At 66.6% G+C, this 18,397-nt stretch overlaps 1 protein-coding gene across 28 annotated transcripts in view; it reads left to right on the top strand.

The window, feature by feature from the left end:
- Positions 1-18,397, top strand: part of PLEC (plectin) — a 57,930-nt gene that overhangs the window by 23,642 nt on the left and 15,891 nt on the right. For 6 of the 28 annotated variants that reach the window (XM_027609526.2, XM_027609536.2, XM_027609501.2 and 3 more), the window contains 20 exons: positions 9,688-9,749; positions 9,980-9,994; positions 10,108-10,197; positions 10,529-10,564; positions 11,074-11,151; positions 11,234-11,326; positions 12,151-12,317; positions 12,935-13,050; positions 13,129-13,235; positions 13,319-13,438; positions 13,515-13,610; positions 13,814-13,941; positions 14,192-14,285; positions 14,838-14,992; positions 15,079-15,388; positions 15,476-15,553; positions 15,631-15,792; positions 15,955-16,059; positions 16,990-17,085; positions 17,283-17,408. In XM_027609526.2, the coding sequence (XP_027465327.2) occupies positions 9,688-9,749; positions 9,980-9,994; positions 10,108-10,197; positions 10,529-10,564; positions 11,074-11,151; positions 11,234-11,326; positions 12,151-12,317; positions 12,935-13,050; positions 13,129-13,235; positions 13,319-13,438; positions 13,515-13,610; positions 13,814-13,941; positions 14,192-14,285; positions 14,838-14,992; positions 15,079-15,388; positions 15,476-15,553; positions 15,631-15,792; positions 15,955-16,059; positions 16,990-17,085; positions 17,283-17,408 (2,234 nt within the window). Of the gene's footprint in view, positions 1-3,493; positions 3,692-4,342; positions 4,590-4,827; positions 4,872-6,010; positions 6,233-8,748; positions 9,019-9,687; positions 9,750-9,979; positions 9,995-10,107; positions 10,198-10,528; positions 10,565-11,073; positions 11,152-11,233; positions 11,327-12,150; positions 12,318-12,934; positions 13,051-13,128; positions 13,236-13,318; positions 13,439-13,514; positions 13,611-13,813; positions 13,942-14,191; positions 14,286-14,837; positions 14,993-15,078; positions 15,389-15,475; positions 15,554-15,630; positions 15,793-15,954; positions 16,060-16,989; positions 17,086-17,282; positions 17,409-18,397 lie in introns of those variants that run through there. The other 22 variants (XM_027609508.2, XM_027609613.2, XM_027609655.2 and 19 more) reach the window with 17 other exon arrangements.

Raw genomic sequence — 18,397 nt, 5'->3', positions numbered from 1 at the left:
TCTGCCAGGTGAATAGGGGCCCCTATTCAAGTTCCGGTGTGGTCTGGGTTGGACCCACTAGGGCTGTGCCATGGGAGCCCATCTGGGAGGATCAGTGAGGTGGTGGGCCAGAGGAATGGTCTCTGGGCTCTCCCCATGGCCGTGGACAAGTTGCATGGCCTCTTCAAACTCCTGTCGATGGGGTGACAGTGTCTCCCACAAGGGGACGGTGAGTGCTTGGCCGGGTGTTGGTCAGCACTGACTAGCATCCAATGGCCAAGTTCCAGCCCCGGGACCTTCGACTCTTGCCACCGGCACCCCAGCCAGCTCCCTCTCGAGTCATGGGTGTGGTGAGCGTGAGCTCCTCTTTCCTTTTCTCTTCTCCTTCCTTGTCTATGGCCAGGCTGGGTGGCTGGGCAGGCACATGGTAGTGGGGCCAGGATGGGGGACTGGGTGTGGCTGCAGTGGGCAGAGCGGAGGGCACCCCCAGCCCTGATGGAGGTGACTCAGTGTTCCCTCCCAGCGGCAGCCACAGGCGGCAGCTCAGAGTTTCCAACAGGAAATGAACTCCAGCTCCAGGCTGAGTCAGGCCTGCGGGTGTGGGCTTCCCAAGGGCTGAGCGCAGGACCAGAGAGCCAACCTTACTGGGGGGCACCTAGGGCATGCGGGGTGCTGGCTATGGTGCAGGCACATCCTCATCTCTGGGGTTGCGCCTAGAATCACCGACTTCTCAGAGAGACCCCTTCCTCCCCGGCTCTGTCCTCTCCAGTCTGCTGCTGGAAGGTTGAAGGCAGGAGTGTATGGGGCCAACTGCACTGATCACCAGAATGGACTCGGTCAGTGGGTCACCTCTGTCTGTCCAGCCTTGGTCAGGGAGCCACGGACGCTGTGAGGCAGTCAGATGTGCCTGCTATACCTCTGTCCCCACCTGTGAGCCCTGGTGGTCTGCTCATCTGTGTGGGAAGGCATCTGGGGATAGCCTGAGATGAGGGATGAGCGACGGGGCAATCAGGGAGGACCCCTCTGAGGAGGTGCTCTGAGCTGAGCCTGACTGCTGAGGAGCACCTGCTCCACCAAGAGCAGCCCAGTAGAGCGAGGGACGAGGGGAGGGTGGGGGCTGGGAAGCCGAGGCCATGGGCTTTTATATATGAAGTTCGTCTACGTTTCCAATATTGATGCTTTGCCCAGCTCAGAACTCCAGATGACCCGAAATGCTCATAAAGGAAAGGTACCGCCTGAGTGCTCCCAGCACCGTACACAGAGCCATTCCATGCAGCAGGTGGCCCACCCTGCCGTGTACCTTGACTCTCCCGTGTGGCACTCGTGTCCCAAGGGAACCCGGGGTCAGCACACAGAACCGCCTTGCTCTTTTTCATGGCTGCTCAGCGCCACGTGGTGCGACAGGGTTTTGCAACAACACTAGGTCTGTGTCTGGTCTGTGCGTGTTTGCTGGGATAGCTGTAGAGCTCTGGCGGGTTTTTAGAGCAGGTATGGCAGGATTAGATTCGTCTTTCCTGGGTCCTGTTCGGCTGCGTGGGCAGAAGCATGGAGGATGGCAGAGGCAGGGGCACAGTGTGGCATTTGCCCAGGCTAGAGACCACGGGGGCTGGGACTGAGCCGGTTGTGGGTTCTGTGGTGGAGGAAGGGGCTGGCCCTGGGGGCTGGGGGAATGAGGGTGTTGAGGGGGCTTGGGGGAAGGGCAGGGCGGGGGGGTCGTTGTGGGGAGGCTGCTCAGGGCAGGCATTAAAGACTGGCGGGCCCCGTGGGCTGCGCTGAGGCTCAGGGATTTCGGGCAGGCCTGTCCACTGTACCACCTAGGCTGGTTGGACCCGTTTGTCCACTGGGCTTCAGCTCTGCGGGCTTCAGCCCTGCTCAGCTCACTGACTAAGGGGTGGCCATGAGGAGGAGTCACAGCTCCCAGAGCTGGGTGGGGAGGCCAGGGCCTGAGCGAGCCCTCCCTCTGCCTCCCACCCTTCCGCCCTCCCTGCCGTCCCTGCCTTTCCTCCCTGCTGGCTCCGTGCTCAGCCACCATGGACAGGTACAGCATGGAGGAGCTGATTCAGCTGGGCCAAGGTAGGGCAGAGCTCCAGTGGGAGGGGGGTTGTGGGCATGTGGGCTCCAGCTGGGCTGGACTGGGATCTCCCAGACAGCCTGTGGCTGGGGCCCTGGGGGCGCTGGGGGTGCCCGCCTTGCCTGGGACATCAGAACGCAGAGATGCAGGAAAGAGCTGGTCTCCCTCTCAGAGTTGCCTGGGAGTGTGTCTGGTGTGGGGATGGATGAACCTATGGGTACCTTTCATCTGGAGGTGAAAGGCCCTGTCCTAGGTGGGCGGTGGGGGGCTACCCACTGCCCTGGAAGGGCCTCCTGGCCTTCAGGAGCCAGTCCTCTAGCTGGCTGTGGAGTCGCGGGGCTGCTCTGAGGCTCCCATGAGAGCCAGTGGCTGCAGGTCATTTTCTTTCAGAAATGAGTTTCTGAGATGCAGGATTGGCCAGCTGGAGGCTTGGGGGCCGGCCCCCGACCTTCTCCTCATAGCTCCTGGGCTCCGCAAATGGACCATGGTGCCTATAGCCCAGCGGTCAGAGGCCGAGCGTCGTCTGCTGTGCTTTGTTGCAGGGTGACCTCACGTGCCGGACGCTGCGTGGGCTCCAAGGGCAAGCCCCTCACTTTCCTCAGGCTCCTCATCTGTACCACGCAATAATAGCATAGGACTTCCTTGATGGGGTTGAGATTGAAATAGAATGGTGTTTCACACACAGGAAATGCTACAAAGTAGGATATAAATCCTTCCATCTGGGCCTTAACTCTTTGTTGACCAGGACCGGAGGAGCACCTGGGAGGAGAGGGTAGCATGGTGACCCCCCCATGTCCTGTTTACTGGCCACGCTGAGCTCTGGGGTCTCCAGGATGTGGCTTGGGCATGCCTGCTGACAGGGACCTCCAGCACCAGACCTTCTGCAGACCAGAGGCTGCAGGGGCTCTGGGGTGGGGTCAGGGCAGGCATCAGGAGCAGCCTGGGGCAGGGATGCAGGGCCGTGTGCTGGAGGGCTGGCAAGCGTTGTACCTGCGGCTCAGCCTGGTTTGGGACACCCCGGGTGGTGTGACCTTGGGGAGGCTACTCTGTCTCTCCTGGGCTAGGTGTTGTGTTGAGTGACTTGTGTGGGGCCCTCTGGGAGAAGGGGAGCTGAGCCCCCTGCCCTGTGGCCTTCCCCGAGTGTGCCTCCACTACTTCCTGCATCCTGAGTGGCAGGGCGGGGCGGGGCCCGGCTGCCTCTCCTCCCACGGGCACGAGCCCCCCAGCTTCAGTGTCAGTGCTGGGCCTGGTTCCGAGGTGGACTGACACCAGGTGGCTTCTTATTATTAGAATCATGGGCAGGGGCCTGGGGGTGAGTGTCGGGTGGCGCCGCCCAGCCAGACTGGGCCCCAGTGCCCTCGCTCTGCACGTCATGTTCTAAGTCTGGACGAGTGACGGGCCTCGCTTGCCCTCCTCAGATATTTATATCCCCCCCCCCCCGCCCCCTGCCCAGCCCTCCCCTCCCCCATGGACACAGGCTCTGCTGCCGACAGCGGCTCGGCCAGCCGTGCCCTCCCGCCACCACCGCCTCTGCGGGGCTCGCGGCCGCCTCCGCGGGCTCTGTGACCCTCTCCAAGCCTGCTCCCACTCCCTGTCTGCCCCCTGGGCTCCCGCTGCTGTCCCTAATGAAGATCGTGCCGGGTAGGTGGCGCAGTCTTCAGAAGCTCTGTGAGAGCCCACAGGAGGCCCAGGGGTGGGGGTGGGGTGGGGGTGGGGGCAGTGGGCTGGAGGCTCTGTCCTTACTTCCCTGCACACACCCTGCCCTCCCAGGCCATCACCCCAGCCCTCCCTTCGACCCCGTTCGCTGTCCCACATGGGGGTGTTGGGGCTCTGTGGGGTGCTTATCTTTGGGGGTGGTTGGGTCAGCTGCAAGCCTGGGGGGCCAGTGGGGGCTGGGGCGCTGGCAGCCCCTCCCCCCCACTGGGCACCTGGCAGCTGTCGCCGGAGGGCTTCTTGGAGGCAGAGTGGGGTGCTGGGACACTGCAGTCCCCCTCCTGGGGAGGCATGGGGGGCCATGCCGAGGCTGCCTGGGCCGTGCGTCACCACAGGCCCCTCCTCCCGGCGGGTGTGGCTGTGGGTAAGCAGGGGTTAAGGCTCCCGCTAACCTTGAGCGTGCTAGCTGTGTAGGGACAGCTGAGCTGGGCGCCACGGGAGGTGGGTGGGGAGCTCCGAGTGGCCGGGAGGGAGGAGGGAGAGGAGGTGGGAGGGAGCACAGTCAGTGCCGTGTCCGGGACTAGTCCCCGGGGTGCCGGGGCGCCGGGCAGACGGTGCAGTAGGGCGGTCCTGCAGGTTGGGCGGTCCCAGGTCCCGAGGAGCTACCCCCCACCGTCTTCCAAGCAGGAAAGGGAGGGGTCTCCCCGGTCTCTCGCAGCCGGTTCCGAAGGGCAGCTCCACCCGCTCTGCCCACAGCCGTGCAGCCCCAGAGCCATGGAGCCCTCGGGCAGCCTGTTTCCCTCACTGGTGGTCGTGGGCCACGTCGTTACCCTGGCCGCCGTGTGGCACTGGCGCAGGGGGCGCTGGCGGGTGCAGGATGTGCAAGGTAAGCGCCTCTGGCAGCTACCACCTGGGCCGAGCCCGGCTGCGGCCAGCAGCCACCGCCCCTGCCCGGTGGCTGGAGGCGGGGCGGGGTGAGGGGCCGCGTCCCTCCCACTTCTGAATTTTCCTGTCTCCTCCCCTTCCTGTCTCGGAGCTAAGCACCAGCACACAGTCGGAGAGCGGAGTTCTCTCCCCTGTCTCTTCTGCATTGAGGACGCTGCCTGTTTCCCTGGGGGTGGGGCGAGGGTTCAGTGGCTCCTGCATCCTGGAGCCCCGGCTTGGGCAGGTGGGTACAGAGGAGTTTGGGGGCGGAGGCTCCAGACCAGGGCCACGAGCAGTACAGGAGTGCCTCCTTTGCCAGGAAGGCCTCTTCCCTGCTGCCAAGGACAGAGACTGTCAACACAGAAACCACAGCCGGCAGGTGCAGGGCAGGTGGAGGGCAGGTGCAGGGCTGCTGCCCTGGAGCAGGTCTTGGGAGATGCTCCTGCCCAGGACTGAGGTGGAGCTGGGCCTTAGCGCCCTCAGCTGGGGCACAGGACTGCCAAGGGGCAGGCAGCCAGGCTGCGCTCTGCCCACCCCCTGCTCAAAGTCACCCGCTCTGGGCACCAGCCCACTGCAGGTGTGGCCTGCCCAGCAAGGACGGGGTGGGGCCTGCTTCCTCCGGTGAATGGAGCAGGGTGGGGCCCTGGGGATTGGGTTTCTGGCCTGAGGGGCTACCCTAAGGGATTTGGGGTTGTGCTCTGGTCTGTGCCTGGGTGCACCTGGGGTGCAGGGACTTGCCTGTGATGAGGGTGGCCAGAGCTGCCCCTGGAGGGTCTACCAATCTCAGTTTGGGTGCCAGGCTCGCTGGACCTGAGGTCTGAGTCAGGATGGGGTTTCTAGGCGTGGCTTTGGGGACTGGGGAGCAGAGGGTGACTCAGCTACAGGGGCGTTCAATAAAATGCATGGGACCAGCCCTTCTGCCCCCCTTGATTTGACTTTTCCTCCCTCCCTCGGCGCGCTTTGTCCCCTGTCCTCACGTGGGGAAGGGGCTCCTGTTCCGTTGCTATCTTGGGGTGCCCCTCTCCCTGCCCTGGCAGCGCCCCTTGGGGCTTTGATGCCTCGGTTCTGTTCTTGGCTGTTCTCAGCCCTCTGTTCCCGGCACCGTTCCCAACCGCCAGCCTCTGGGAACGTCAGTCCGTGGGCGTCAGTCTAGGGGAGTTTCCCGGCGCCTAGGCGTCCCCCGAGGCTCCCCTCCGCGGGAACCTGGGCATCCCGCGAGTTCCCATGCCCCTTTGTTCTGTCGGGCAGCCTCCTTCTGCCGCCAGTCCCCCGGGCCCAGTGGGGTCCTCTCCTTCCAAGTAGGGGCGCGGCTTTCCGGCGCGCGCTGGGCGGGGCGCCCCGCCAGGGGCAGGTTCTTTGGGTCTGGGCCGTGCGCCCGCTGCCTGCAGCCTCAAGGCGTGGGCTGGGGAGCAGAGGCTGCGAACCGTCCTCCCTTCTCCTCTGTGGGCGACCCCAGGACGCCCAGGCTCATGGCTGCGGCCGGCACAGGGCGGGCGGGAGGCGCCTTCGCCCTGCAGGAGGTCGTGCTGGAACGGCCGCGCTGGCTGGACGGGGGCTGTGAGCGGGCCCGCAGGCGCTACCTCTACGGGCAGCTGTGCTGCGTAGGTGGGTGCGGCTGCGGGGGGGGTGGCGAGGGGCACCGTCTCCGAGGGAACTGCCGGGACCGGGAAGGGGGTGGAGCCCGGCCCAGGTGCAGCCCCTCCCCCCCCGCTCCGGAAACACCTGGGAAGGAAGGAGGCGAGGTCCCCTTGGCCTCATTTGTTCGTTATCTGGAGAAGGGGGATGGGAAGGTGGGCGGGGCCGGCTTGGGCTTTGGCCAAGGTTTCTTTCTGCCTTGGGCACCAGGCAGTCGGCAGTCGGGACGCTGCGGGAGGGAGGGAGGGAGGCAAAGAGGGCGGCGCTCCAGGCCTTCTGCCGTCTTAGAGCTCTCCTTGGCCAGCGGGTACCCTCCGTATGAAGGAGCGTCTTCAGTAGCTGTGGAACCCCCAGCCTTAATTTCTACATCTGTAAAAGGAGGACCCTCAGAGGGTCGTGGGCGGCTCTAGGGGACGCTGGCTGGTGGCAGAAAATGTGTTGCTCTGGACAGTACAAGGGTCAAGCAGAGGTGCAGGAGCACCAGTGCGGGAGAGGGAGGGCCTGCTGAGGTCGGCAGCACTGGTGGAGGCCAGTATGCCTGGCTGAGGGCACACACAGGCTGAGCCAGCCTGGGAGGGGTTGTCTGTTGGTTTCAGGGTCTGAATCTGATGGATAGGGGACGCAGCCTGTACAGGGGCAAGGGGCAGGCAGGCGGGGCTGGGAGGAAAAGGCTTTGGAGGTGGAGGGAGAGGAGGAGCTCCGAGGCAGGAGAGCTTCCCCTGGGGAGCAAGTGCTGGAGCTGCCCACCCACTCAAGCATCCTTGGAGACCCCGAGTGGCAGAAAGCTGGAGAAGGGGCTTGGACTGGGGACTAGGGCGGGGGGCCTGGCTCCCGGTTCCTGCTTGTCCTGGAATTCCCTGTTTCCCCCTCCTGACCCTTTCCCAGGGACCTGAGAGGTCCTCTGCCCCTCACCAGAATGACAGTGGGGACCCCGCCTCCCTGCTAGTGCTGGACTAGCCCAGGAGCTGCACATTGTATAGGCTTCTGGAACTCTGGGCGGCTGCTAGGACAAGTGGTACTCTGAAGGGCCATTTCTGCAGGCTCCAGAGGGGGAGGGGGCAGGTGGGTGTATTGTGGGGTCGGATTTGGGATTTGGGAGGGCTTTGGGAGGGTGAAGAGCTGATGTCTGCTGCGGTTGTGGGGACTGCTGAGCCAGGCCCAGCCAAGCCTCCTCAGGTCCCCAGGCCCTGCATCAGGGTGTGGGGAGTGTAGAGCTGGATGGCCTTCCTGCATCTCGAGCCAGGTTCAGAGTTAGAGCTCCAAGCCTGGGTGTCTGGTTGAGTCACTTAGATGCGGGGAGCAGGGGGTGGGGGGGTTGGGGGTGTTACCAGCTCTTCCTGGCTGGCGCATCCTTTGCCCCATGGTGTTTGGGCGCCCTCCTGTGGCCACAGAGGGGCAGCATGGATGGGGGTGGGGTGAGCTTTTCCGGGAACCTTGGCCTGGAGGCTCAGGGTGGGGGGGGGGCAGCGGCTCACAGCTGGATCACATCAAGCCAGATGCTCTGACTGGAAAATTCTTGTGGCTGCTTGGGTGGCTGGGGCAGGCCCAGTGCTGGCCATGGGTGGGTCTGTCCGTACCGGAGGAAGCCAGGCCGTACCCGGACCCTTTGCTCCACCTCCTACCTTTACAACCCTGAATAGCTGCTATCTGTGAGCCCCACCCAAGTGCAAACAGCCCCCAGGTGTGGTTTCCTTTCCTGTGAGTCACTGCACTAGGGCCCCCTCCCCAACCCTGATTCACTGGCCTGCCCCCCGCCCCCCCATGCTCCCCACTGCCCCCTGCACCCCTCCTCCCCCTAACTCGGGCCGAGTTCCTGCAGATTGGGGCTGGGCGGTCCTGCCTGATGAGTCAACGCTCAGCTATGTGCCCACTCCTGCCCCGCCGTGTGCTGTGCTTCTGGATGGGGGAGCACTGCTCCAGGACGTGCCTGGTGGGCAGCTCAGAAGGGCCAGGCCAGCACAGGATCATAGTGGCCCTTGAGCAGGGGCATAGCAGAGCCTAGAAGGGGGCGGGGGCCACAGGCATAGGGCACACAGGTCTATCAGGAGGTGTGAGTTACGGGGCTGCAAGAAAGAGAGTCTGCTCATCCCCCCAGCTCTCTGTCACTCAGCCTGGGGTCCCAGCTGGCAGGGTGGGCAGGCTGAGGGCTGGACCTGGGCTGAAGCCCTGAAGGGAGGTATGGCTTGGGGGGCACCCTGGGCCCAGCCACACGCAGGTACCCCTCCCTGTGACGGGGTGGCCAAAGGGATGGTGTGTGGTCCTGGCAGCGTGGATGCGCAGTGGCGTGCCAGGTCCCGTGGAGCCCCTGGCTGTCCCTTTGCGACTGTGGCGGGCCGGGTGGGTGAGGAAACCCCTGGGTTTCCTGTTTCTGTGGGGCCCTGGGTGTGGCCGTGGGGGAGGGGCCACCTTCCTCCTTCCCTCTGTGGGGGGAGGGGGGTGGGCAGGGAGGGGTGGGGCTCCCGGGGCGGGGACAGCCGTGCGAGGGAGTCCAGCGGGCAGGGAGTGGTCACGCCAACTCTGCTTGGAGCCGAGCAAGCGAGTGAGTCCCGTGCGGCACCAGCCTAAAGCCGCCCGTGTGCCACGAGGGCCGGAGCTCAGCACCTGGGGGCCTCAGGACCACGCGCTGGACGGGCGGGGCGGCACCATGTCTCAGCACCGGCTCCGTGTGCCTGAGCCTGAGAGCCTGGGCCACAAGAGAACCAGCTCGGAGGACAACCTCTACCTGGCTGTGCTCAGGGCCTCGGAGGGCAAGAAAGGTAGTAGGCACCCCCCGCTGGGCAGGGCCCACTTCCTGCCGCAGGAAGCCTGGCACTGGGGGGGGTGGGGCCCCGCTTCGAGGGTCTGAAGGTAGGGACAGAGTCTGAGGCGGGTAGGGTGCCGGGCCGCGCGAGCGCCGCGTCCGGGCCCAGGTGCAGAGCTGGGGTGGGGGTGGGCAGCCACGGGTGCCCAGCATGGAAAGGGCTGGCCTGTGTTGGCAAGGCTGGCACTAGCCGCTGGATCTTGAGTATAGGGCTGTGGTGGGTGGGGGCGCTCTGTGCCCTGGGCAAGTCTGCTGCCCTGTTGGGACAGTACAGCTTTCCTCTCGCCCCACCCTTGGCCTGGGTCCTCGCCGGGAACCTTTCTGCCCAGGTCTCCCCAGGCAGTGTGTGTGGGGGTGGGGCCCGCTGCGACTTGTACTCTGGTTTTTGGGTGGGGCTGCGGGCTCTGGACCCTCCCATCTCCAGAGGGAGACAATAGGGGAGTGAGTGGTGACACCTGTGTGCCTAGCACCCCGGAGCCCCCACTGCAGGGGCAGATGCTGGGTTGCCCTGAACGATTCTGAGGTGCTCTTCAGGCACCACCCACCGTGTCTGCATGGTGGTCACCTCCTGGGGGCCCCTGTGGCTGCTCCCAGGCCTCAGGTCACCTGGCTTTGTCTCTCCCAGATGAACGGGATCGTGTGCAGAAGAAAACCTTCACCAAGTGGGTCAACAAACACCTCATCAAGGTTGGTGGCGTGTGTGCACGTGTGTGCGTGCGTGTGCAGGGTCGTGGGGTGGAGGAGGGTGCCGCTGGCCCTCCAGCCGAACAAAGGCTGTTTCTACTGTTGGCCTGGGGGCTCACTTTTCGTCTCTGAAGCCTGTTATTCTCTCTCCTCCCGGCCTCCCCCTCGCTGCTCCTGCCTTCCTCCTCCTCCCTCCCCCTCCTCCTCCTCCGGCCTCTCCTGCTCTGCTCTAGCACTGGAGGGCAGAGGTAGGTGCCTCCGTGGGGGTGGGGCATGTTCTGGGTTAGGGCCTGTCCCCCCTGCCAGGGCCCATTGGTGGCTCTGGGGGACGTGCAGCAGCCCAGTACCTCTGTCCCCACAGGCCCAGAGACACATCAGTGACCTGTATGAAGACCTCCGCGATGGCCACAATCTCATCTCCCTGCTGGAGGTGCTCTCCGGGGACAGCCTGGTGCGTGTACCTGCCCACCTGCCCCCTCTGGGGCCCCGCCCGCCTTTCACCCGAATACCCCTGCCTGCCTTCCTTTCTTGGGGCTTTCCCACACGCCCACTCCACCCACGTCCAGCCTGGCCTCGGCCCCTCCTGTATTTCCCGGCCTGGAGTGTTGGGCCCGGCCCGGGAGTGGGCCGTCCCCCGTGCCTCAGGCTCGCGGCCCTGCTGCTCGATGCGTCGGAGCCCTGACGCGGTAACCTCACGCTCTGCTCTGCTTTGGTTTCTCTGCTGCTTGGACTGTGAACCTTGGCCTCTGCCCTTTACCCTTTGCCCTGCTCTGGCCGGGCAGCCAAGAGAGCGGGACGTAATCAGGAGCTCGCGCCTGGTGAGTGGTTGTGCGTGCTGGCTCCGGCAGCGCGTGGGCTCCCCGAGACTGGGAGCCCGGCTCACCTGGGGCTGGTGGTCAGTCTGGACCCACCTGTGCCTGGCGCTTGGGCAGGCAGATGGCTGTGCATCCAGCTGCCTGAGGTCTTGCCTGTTGCAATGCCCAGGGCTGGGCCTGGGACCCACCAGGGCTGCCGCCGCTGTCCAGGAGGACCCCTCCCCCAGTGCCCTCCACCCGCGGCTTCCTGGCTATTGTCCCCTCCCACCCCTTCCTTCCTTCCCACAGCCTGGGCCTGGCTGCTGGACTTCCAAAGCCCCTGCTGGGCCTGGCCCTTGGGTCAGTGGCCCCCCTTTTCTAGCTGGGGAGGGTGAAGCGGGGACATGGGAAGACCCTTGGTTGGTTCACTTAGCCCAGATGCCCTGAGGGTTCTGAGGGCAGGCAGGGGCCGCAGCTGGAGGTGGGACCGTGCCTCTGCTCTGGGGGTACTGACCGGCCGGGCCTTTCCACAGCCCCGGGAGAAGGGGAGGATGCGCTTCCACAAGCTGCAGAACGTTCAGATTGCCCTGGACTACCTCCGACACCGCCAGGTGAGACTGCCTGGCTGGCCCCTGGCCCAGGGCCCCCTTCGCCGGCTGGCCACAGGTGAGACTGAGGGGCGTTTGCTCACAGGTGAAGTTGGTGAACATCCGGAACGATGACATCGCTGACGGCAACCCCAAGCTGACCCTCGGCCTGATCTGGACGATCATCCTGCACTTCCAGGTAGAGTCTGGGGGCCGGCCGGCCGTCTGACTGGGTGTATGGCCCAGGAGCCGGGGCCCTTGGCGTCCTGGCCCCGTGGGACCTTCCTGCCGGCCCCAGCCTTGATGGCGCCTGTGCCGTGTGCTAGCTGCCTGGCCTGAGGGCTCAGGTCTCTCTGTGAGGCCTGGCTGGGCAGGGCCCCAAGAGCCTCCCTGCACAGGAATGCATTCTCTGTGCGCCGTGCAGCCTCCTGCCCCGGGAGGGTTGTGGAGAAGCACCCGCTGCACTGGCTGACTCATCCGCTGCCCGCCCTGGCTGCACAGGAAGCCACAAATCTAAGAGCTGAGCAGGCAGAGCCTGGCTGGCACGGCAGCTGAGTCACATAGGCTGGCAGGCCGACAGACAGACAGCCGGGGACAGGCAGGCCGCCAGCCAGACCATGCCACCCCCTGGAGACCCCACCCCCATCCTGCAGCCAGAGGGGCCGACCCAGCCCCCACCCCCGCTGGGACAGCCTTTTCTAGGCCTGAGGCTTCTGGGCAGGCGCTGGTGTCCACAGCTGCCCTCCTCGGGCCCACCTTTGGCAACTCAGGGAGGCATCCGTGGTACCCACCGTATAATGGTAGCGGGGACTGGGGGCTCTCACTTCTTCCATGGCAGCTGCCGGTGAGAGTGGCCTGGGCTGTGGCACTGATGGGGGAGGGACCCCTGGAGGCCTCACCCTGCCTCAGCTGGCCTGGGGGCTCCTGTGCACCCCGCATCTTGGCGTGGACTCAGATGAGAGGTGGTGGGCACCGGGCAGGGCGCGTGGCTGTGGCTGAGCACTTGCCCGCTGTGTGGGGCAGATCTCCGACATCCAGGTGAGCGGGCAGTCAGAGGACATGACGGCCAAGGAGAAGCTCCTGCTGTGGTCCCAGCGCATGGTGGAGGGTTACCATGGCCTGCGCTGCGACAACTTCACGTCCAGCTGGCGGGACGGCCGTCTCTTCAACGCCATCATTCACCGGCACAAGTATGTGGCCCGGGGCGCCCCAGAGCACCTCAGCCAGGCGGCTTCGAACGAGCTGGGGCAGGAACGGCGGCGGGAGGGGCGTGTGCCCCTGACAGGAACCTGCTGCCCGGGGGACGAGCGCCTGTGCCGGCCCACCCCCACCCTCAGCCCGCCCTCCTCTGCCCAGGGCCTTTCCAGAAGCTTCGCTGGCTTCCTTGAGGCCAGAATGGCCAGTGGGCTGTTGGCTCTCAGAGCCTGGAGCCTCAGCCCCCACGTGGATGCCCCAGAAGGGGCTGGGGCGGCCAGGCCACGGTGGGAACGGCTCTCAGTGGAGCTTTGCCCCCACCCAGTGGGGGCCTGGTGGACAGGGCGTCTGCAGGAATCCTCCAGGGACTAGTAGCCTCTACTTGGTGTCTTCCAGCCTCTGCGTCTGTGCCCAGCGTAGGCCCCTTGAGCTCCAGGGGGTGAGGCCCAAAGTACACAGCATTTGTACGCAGTGTCACATCGGTGGGCGGTATTGGGTGCTCGTGGTGGGTGGTGTAGTTTTCAGGGTGTTTGCAGGTGGAGGAATCTGTGTCCCCGTCCCCATGCTGAGCTGCCCCCTGGGCCTCACCGTCCCTCCGCCCCTCTGCCCACAGGCCCATGCTCATTGATATGAACAAGGTGTATCGTCAGACCAATCTGGAGAACCTGGACCAGGCCTTCTCTGTGGCGGAGCGGGACCTGGGGGTGACACGGCTCCTGGACCCTGAGGGTGTGTGCCCCGTCCCCCCTCCCCGCGCCCCTCCCCTGCCCCTCGCTGGGTGCCTCTGACGCCGGTCCCTCCCCGCAGACGTGGACGTCCCTCAGCCCGACGAGAAGTCCATCATCACCTACGTCTCCTCCCTGTACGACGCTATGCCCCGAGTGCCTGACGTGCAGGATGGCGTGAAGGCCAACGTGAGTGGTGGCTGGCAGCCGGGGGGGCTGGGGGGCCGGGGGAACGGATGGCTGCATGGCCCCTCACACCCGCCCACCTGCAGGAGCTGCAGCTGCGCTGGCAGGAGTACCGGGAGCTGGTGGTCCTGCTGTTACAGTGGATCCGGCACCACACTGCAGCCTTCGAGGAGCGCAGGTTCCCTGCCAGCTTCGAGGAGATTGAGGTGGGCCCGGCCTCTCGCCCCAGCTCCTGCGCCCCGTGTGGCCCAGGCCTGGCGGCTCACACCTGCTTCTCTGCAGATTTTGTGGTGCCAGTTCCTGAAGTTTAAGGAAACGGAGCTTCCGGCCAAGGAGGCGGACAAGAACCGGTCCAAGGGCATCTACCAGTCCCTGGAGGTGAGGGGGGGTCCTACACAGAGGGGACGGGGGCCATTGCAGAGGTGAGTGAGGCCGTCCACAGGCCTGGAGCCTGGAGGCCCTCTTCAGCAAGCTGGCGTGGCCTCGTGGCTGAGCTTCTGGAACCAGGGCTGTTCCAGGTCGGGTGGCTGGGGGGCCTGGGTGGCTTGCCTCCCCCTCTGGAGCTCGGCCCCTGCCCACAGGGTGCGGTGCAAGCAGGCCAGCTCAAGGTGCCCCCCGGCTACCACCCACTGGACGTGGAGAAGGAGTGGGGCAAGCTGCACGTGGCCATTCTGGAGCGGGAAAAGCAGCTCCGCAGCGAGTTTGAGAGGTGGGCGGGTACAGGGCTGGGGGAGGCAGCTGTGGGGTGGGGCCCCGTGGCAGTGGGAAGCCACCCGAGGGTGAGTCACTGCCTGGGGAGGAAACCACCCCCCAGGCTGGGAATCCCACACTGGGGCCAGCTCCACTGTGGGCCGCAGGCAGCCAGGGAGGCCGCGGCGAGAGGGGTATATGTTCTGGAACCCCACGCCTGGTGGGTGGACCCCACTCACGGCGGCTCCCGTGGGTGCTGTGAGCTGCAGGCTGGAGTGTCTTCAGCGTATTGTGAGCAAACTCCAGATGGAGGCTGGGCTGTGTGAGGAGCAGCTGAACCACGCCGACGCCCTGCTGCAGTCGGTGAGGGGAGGGGCGGGGCGAGCAGGGCCACTGGGCAGGGAGGCGGGAGGGAGGCGGCAGGGAGGCGGGAAGAGCCAGGAGCCCGCCACGCCCTGTGGCCATGGGTGGAGAGCAGGCCCCAGCTCCTCTCCTGGTGTGCTGCCAACTCTGATAGATCCCTTTGGGCAGAGCTGGTTTCTGGGCACCAGGCAGGACATACAGGAGGCCAGCGTCCCCGGTTCCAGGCCTGAGAGGCTTGCTGGCCAGAGGGGGTGGTGGGGAGGGCCCCAGGGCCCCACACCCATAGGGCCCAGCAGGGGTGGGGCTGTGAGCCTGGGCAGGAGCTTGTGGAGGGAGAAGCTTAGTCGGGGAGGATGGGACACAGGAACCTGGGCAGGAAGCCCTGGGGGCTCTGGCCCCTTAGACCTAGCAGAGTTCCTCTAGAGAGCCAGGGGCTGGGGCTCTGGCCAGAAGTGCGTATCAGGATCTTGGGCAGGGTGGGGGGCGGGGCAGAGGAGGGGCTCTGGAGGCAGCCCGCCTGCAGGCCCTAAGTTGTGGGTACCCCCCGTGCAGGATGTCAGACTGCTGGCAGCAAGCAAGGCGCCCCAGCGGGCAACTGAGGTGGAGCGGGACCTGGACAAGGCAGATGGCATGATCCGGATGCTGTTCAACGATGTGCAGACGCTCAAGGATGGGCGGCACCCACAGGGAGAGCAGATGTACCGCAGGTGGGCCACGCCCCTTGCTGGGGGGGGGGGTCTTGACGCAGCCACATCCCAGCTCATCTCTCCAACGCCCCCCGCAATGTCCCCAGGGTGTACCGCCTGCATGAGCGCCTGGTGGCCATCCGGACCGAGTACAACCTCCGGCTGAAGGCAGGTGTAGCTGCCCCCGTGACCCAGGTGTCGGTGCAGACCACGCAGAGGCGCCCCGAGCTTGAGGACGCCACGCTGCGCTACCTGCAGGACCTGCTGGCCTGGGTGGAGGAGAACCAGCGGCGGGTGGACAGTGCTGAGTGGGGCGGGGACCTGCCCAGTGTGGAGGCCCAGCTGGGCAGCCACCGGGGCCTGCACCAGTCCATCGAGGAGTTCCGGGCCAAGATTGAACGGGCACGAGCTGACGAGGTGCGCGGGCACCCTGAGGCAGGTGGGCAGTGGGGGTGGGGGGTGGACCCTGGCTGCGGTAGGTGTCACGCCTTCCGTTTCCCACAGGGCCAGCTCGCCCCGGCCCCTCGGGGCGCCTACAGAGACTGCCTGGGCCGGCTGGACCTGCAATACGCCAAGCTCCTGGTGAGTGCTGGCTGCGGCTGGGCTGGGGGTAGGGGCCTGGGAGCAGGGATGGGCGGACAGCTCCTGTCTCCCTGCAGAACTCCTCCAAGGCCCGGCTCCGGTCCCTGGAGAGTCTGCATGGTTTTGTGGCTGCCGCCACCAAGGAGCTGATGTGGCTCAGTGAGAAGGAGGAGGAGGAGGTGGGCTTCGACTGGGGGGAGCACAACTCCAACATGGCCGCCAAGAAGGAGAGCTACTCGGTGAGGCCGCCTTCCAGAGTCTTCCAGGACTGTCCTTCCCCCGTTGGGCCCCGGGGTGCTGGCTGGCCTCCCACCGGGAGCCTTGGGGGGCTGCTTGCGGGAGACTGATGGACCCTGGTGTGGCCCCGACACCCTTCCTGAGCCCCGCTGCCTCCGTGTCAGGCCCTGATGCGTGAGCTGGAGCTGAAGGAGAAGAAAGTCAAGGAGATTCAGAGCACCGGGGACCGGCTGCTGCGGGAGGGGCACCCTGCTCGGCCTGCAGTGGAGGTGGGGTGGGCTGGGGGGGGCGGGCGGGACGTGGGGGAGACCGCCCGGGGGCCCCAGTGGCCATGGGGGGGCGGGCGGGACGTGGGGGAGCACCCGGGGGCCCCAGTGGCCATGGGGGAGACCGCCCGGGGACCCCAGTGGCCATGGGGGGCGGGCGGGACGTGGGGGAGCACCCCAGGCCCCTCGTGGCCATGGGGGGCGGGCGGGACGTGGGGGAGCACCCCAGGCCCCCTGTGGCCATGGGGGAGACCGCCCGGGGGCCCCAGTGGCCATGGGGGGCGGGCGGGACGTGGGGGAGCACCCGGGGGCCCCAGTGGCCATGGGGGAGACCGCCCGGGGACCCCAGTGGCCATGGGGGGCGGGCGGGATGTGGGGGAGCACCCCAGGCCCCCTGTGGCCATGGGGGAGACCGCCCGGGGGCCCCAGTGGCCATGGGGGGCGGGCGGGATGTGGGGGAGCACCCGGGGGCCCCAGTGGCCATGGGGGGCGGGCGGGACGTGGGGGAGCACCCCAGGCCCCTCGTGGCCATGGGGGGCGGGCGGGACGTGGGGGAGCACCCCAGGCCCCCTGTGGCCATGGGGGAGACCGCCCGGGGGCCCCAGTGGCCATGGGGGGCAGGTGGGGTGTAGGGGACCGCCCGGGGGCCCCAGTGGCCATGGGGGGCGGGCGGGACGTGGGGGAGCACCCGGGGGCCCCAGTGGCCATGGGGGAGACCGCCCGGGGACCCCAGTGGCCATGGGGGGCGGGCGGGACGTGGGGGAGCACCCGGGGGCCCCAGTGGCCATGGGGGAGACCGCCCGGGGCCCCAGTGGCCATGGGGGGCGGGCGGGACGTGGGGGAGCACCCCAGGCCCCTCGTGGCCATGGGGGAGCCTGCCCGGGGACCCCAGTGGCCGGCCGGGAGCCTGAGTGGGGTGACTGTGGTGCATAGTCCTTCCAGGCAGCCTTGCAGACCCAGTGGAGCTGGATGCTTCAGCTGTGCTGCTGCATTGAGGCACACCTAAAGGAGAACACAGCCTATTTCCAGGTGAGAACTGGGCTCCTCCTCCTGGCTCGGCTGCAGCACCCCGAGGAGCCCCAGACCACTCCTGGGGGTGCAAGGCCCCTCCCTGTGTCCCCTTGTGCAGGGCTAAGCAGTTTCTGCACCATCCTGCGGAGCTTGTGTCAGAACCCTCTGCAGCCTGGGGCCCCACCGGCCCCGTGTGACCCCTTCTGACTTCCCAGTTCTTCTCGGACGTGCGGGAGACTGAGGAACAGCTCCGGAAGCTGCAGGAGACCCTCCGCAGGAAGTACACCTGTGACCGCACCATCACCGTCACGCGTCTGGAGGACCTGCTGCAGGACGCCCAGGTGAGTGGACTGCAGGCCTCGGCTGGCCCAGGGCTCTGCAATAACGAGAGGGGTACTGCGGCCTGGAGGGATGAGGGCAGGTGGCAGTCAGATCCCGGGATGGAACGGCCCAGGCAGGGGCGGATGTGGCGGTGGTGGGGTTGCAGGGCCAACCGGGAGCCAGGAGGAGCTGGCGCAGCATCTGGGCTGCGCGGCCGTTCGTGACGGTCCCTCTGCGGGTGGAGACACAGCGACGAGTGGGGCTGGGGTGCTGGGGAAGACATGACGGAGGTCGGTCAGCACCGTGGGATGGGGGTGTGGGGGAGCTGCGAGGTCAGTGGCAGGGTCCTGGAGTGAGGCGGGTGGCTGCCAGAGCGGATGTGAGCTCCCGACACCAGAGCTGCTGACGCCCCGGAGCAAGCAGAGCCCTGGGCCTGCCCCCCCACTGCTGGCCCGCGCAGACCGCCGCATGGCATCTCGGGCCTGATGTGTGGGGCAAGCACAGTCTGAAGGGCTGCATAGGGAAGAGAGGCAGCTGGGTATGGCGCCTGTGTGCCCTGGGGCAGGGGAGGGCTTGGCGGGAGTGCTGGCTGGGGGCCCCTGGGGGCAGGAGCGGGGTCAGTGAAGGCTGGAGAGCCGTTTTGGGGGAGGCAGGAGAGATGCAGGCAGTTTCAGGGTAGACTGATCGCGGCCTCCGACAGCCCTTACTGGGGTTTGGCCCCTTGGAGGGGCAGGACGGGAGGAGACGGATGACCTTCAGCGGAATGAGGACGGTGGAGGAGAGGACATCGGGTGTGGCCACGAGCGCAGCTGGGGCTGTTCTCCTGGGGGCTCAGGGGCCCTAGGGAGTGGGGGCGCGCGTAGTCTGGGCCAGGAGGGAAGGGGGGTCAGTGGGATCGGTTGGGGGCTGAGCCCTGGGTCGCTGCCCCGGTCACACCTCCTGCTTCCAAGTGCCCAGTCCCGTTGTGCCCCAGGGGCAGCAGGAGGGTCCCCTTGATCTTGGGCCAGAG

Source organism: Zalophus californianus, chromosome 4 (genome assembly GCF_009762305.2).
Source record: "Zalophus californianus isolate mZalCal1 chromosome 4, mZalCal1.pri.v2, whole genome shotgun sequence".
In the NCBI taxonomy this organism is placed as follows: Eukaryota; Metazoa; Chordata; class Mammalia; order Carnivora; family Otariidae; genus Zalophus; species Zalophus californianus.
This window is presented reverse-complemented; position numbering and strand designations above follow the sequence as displayed.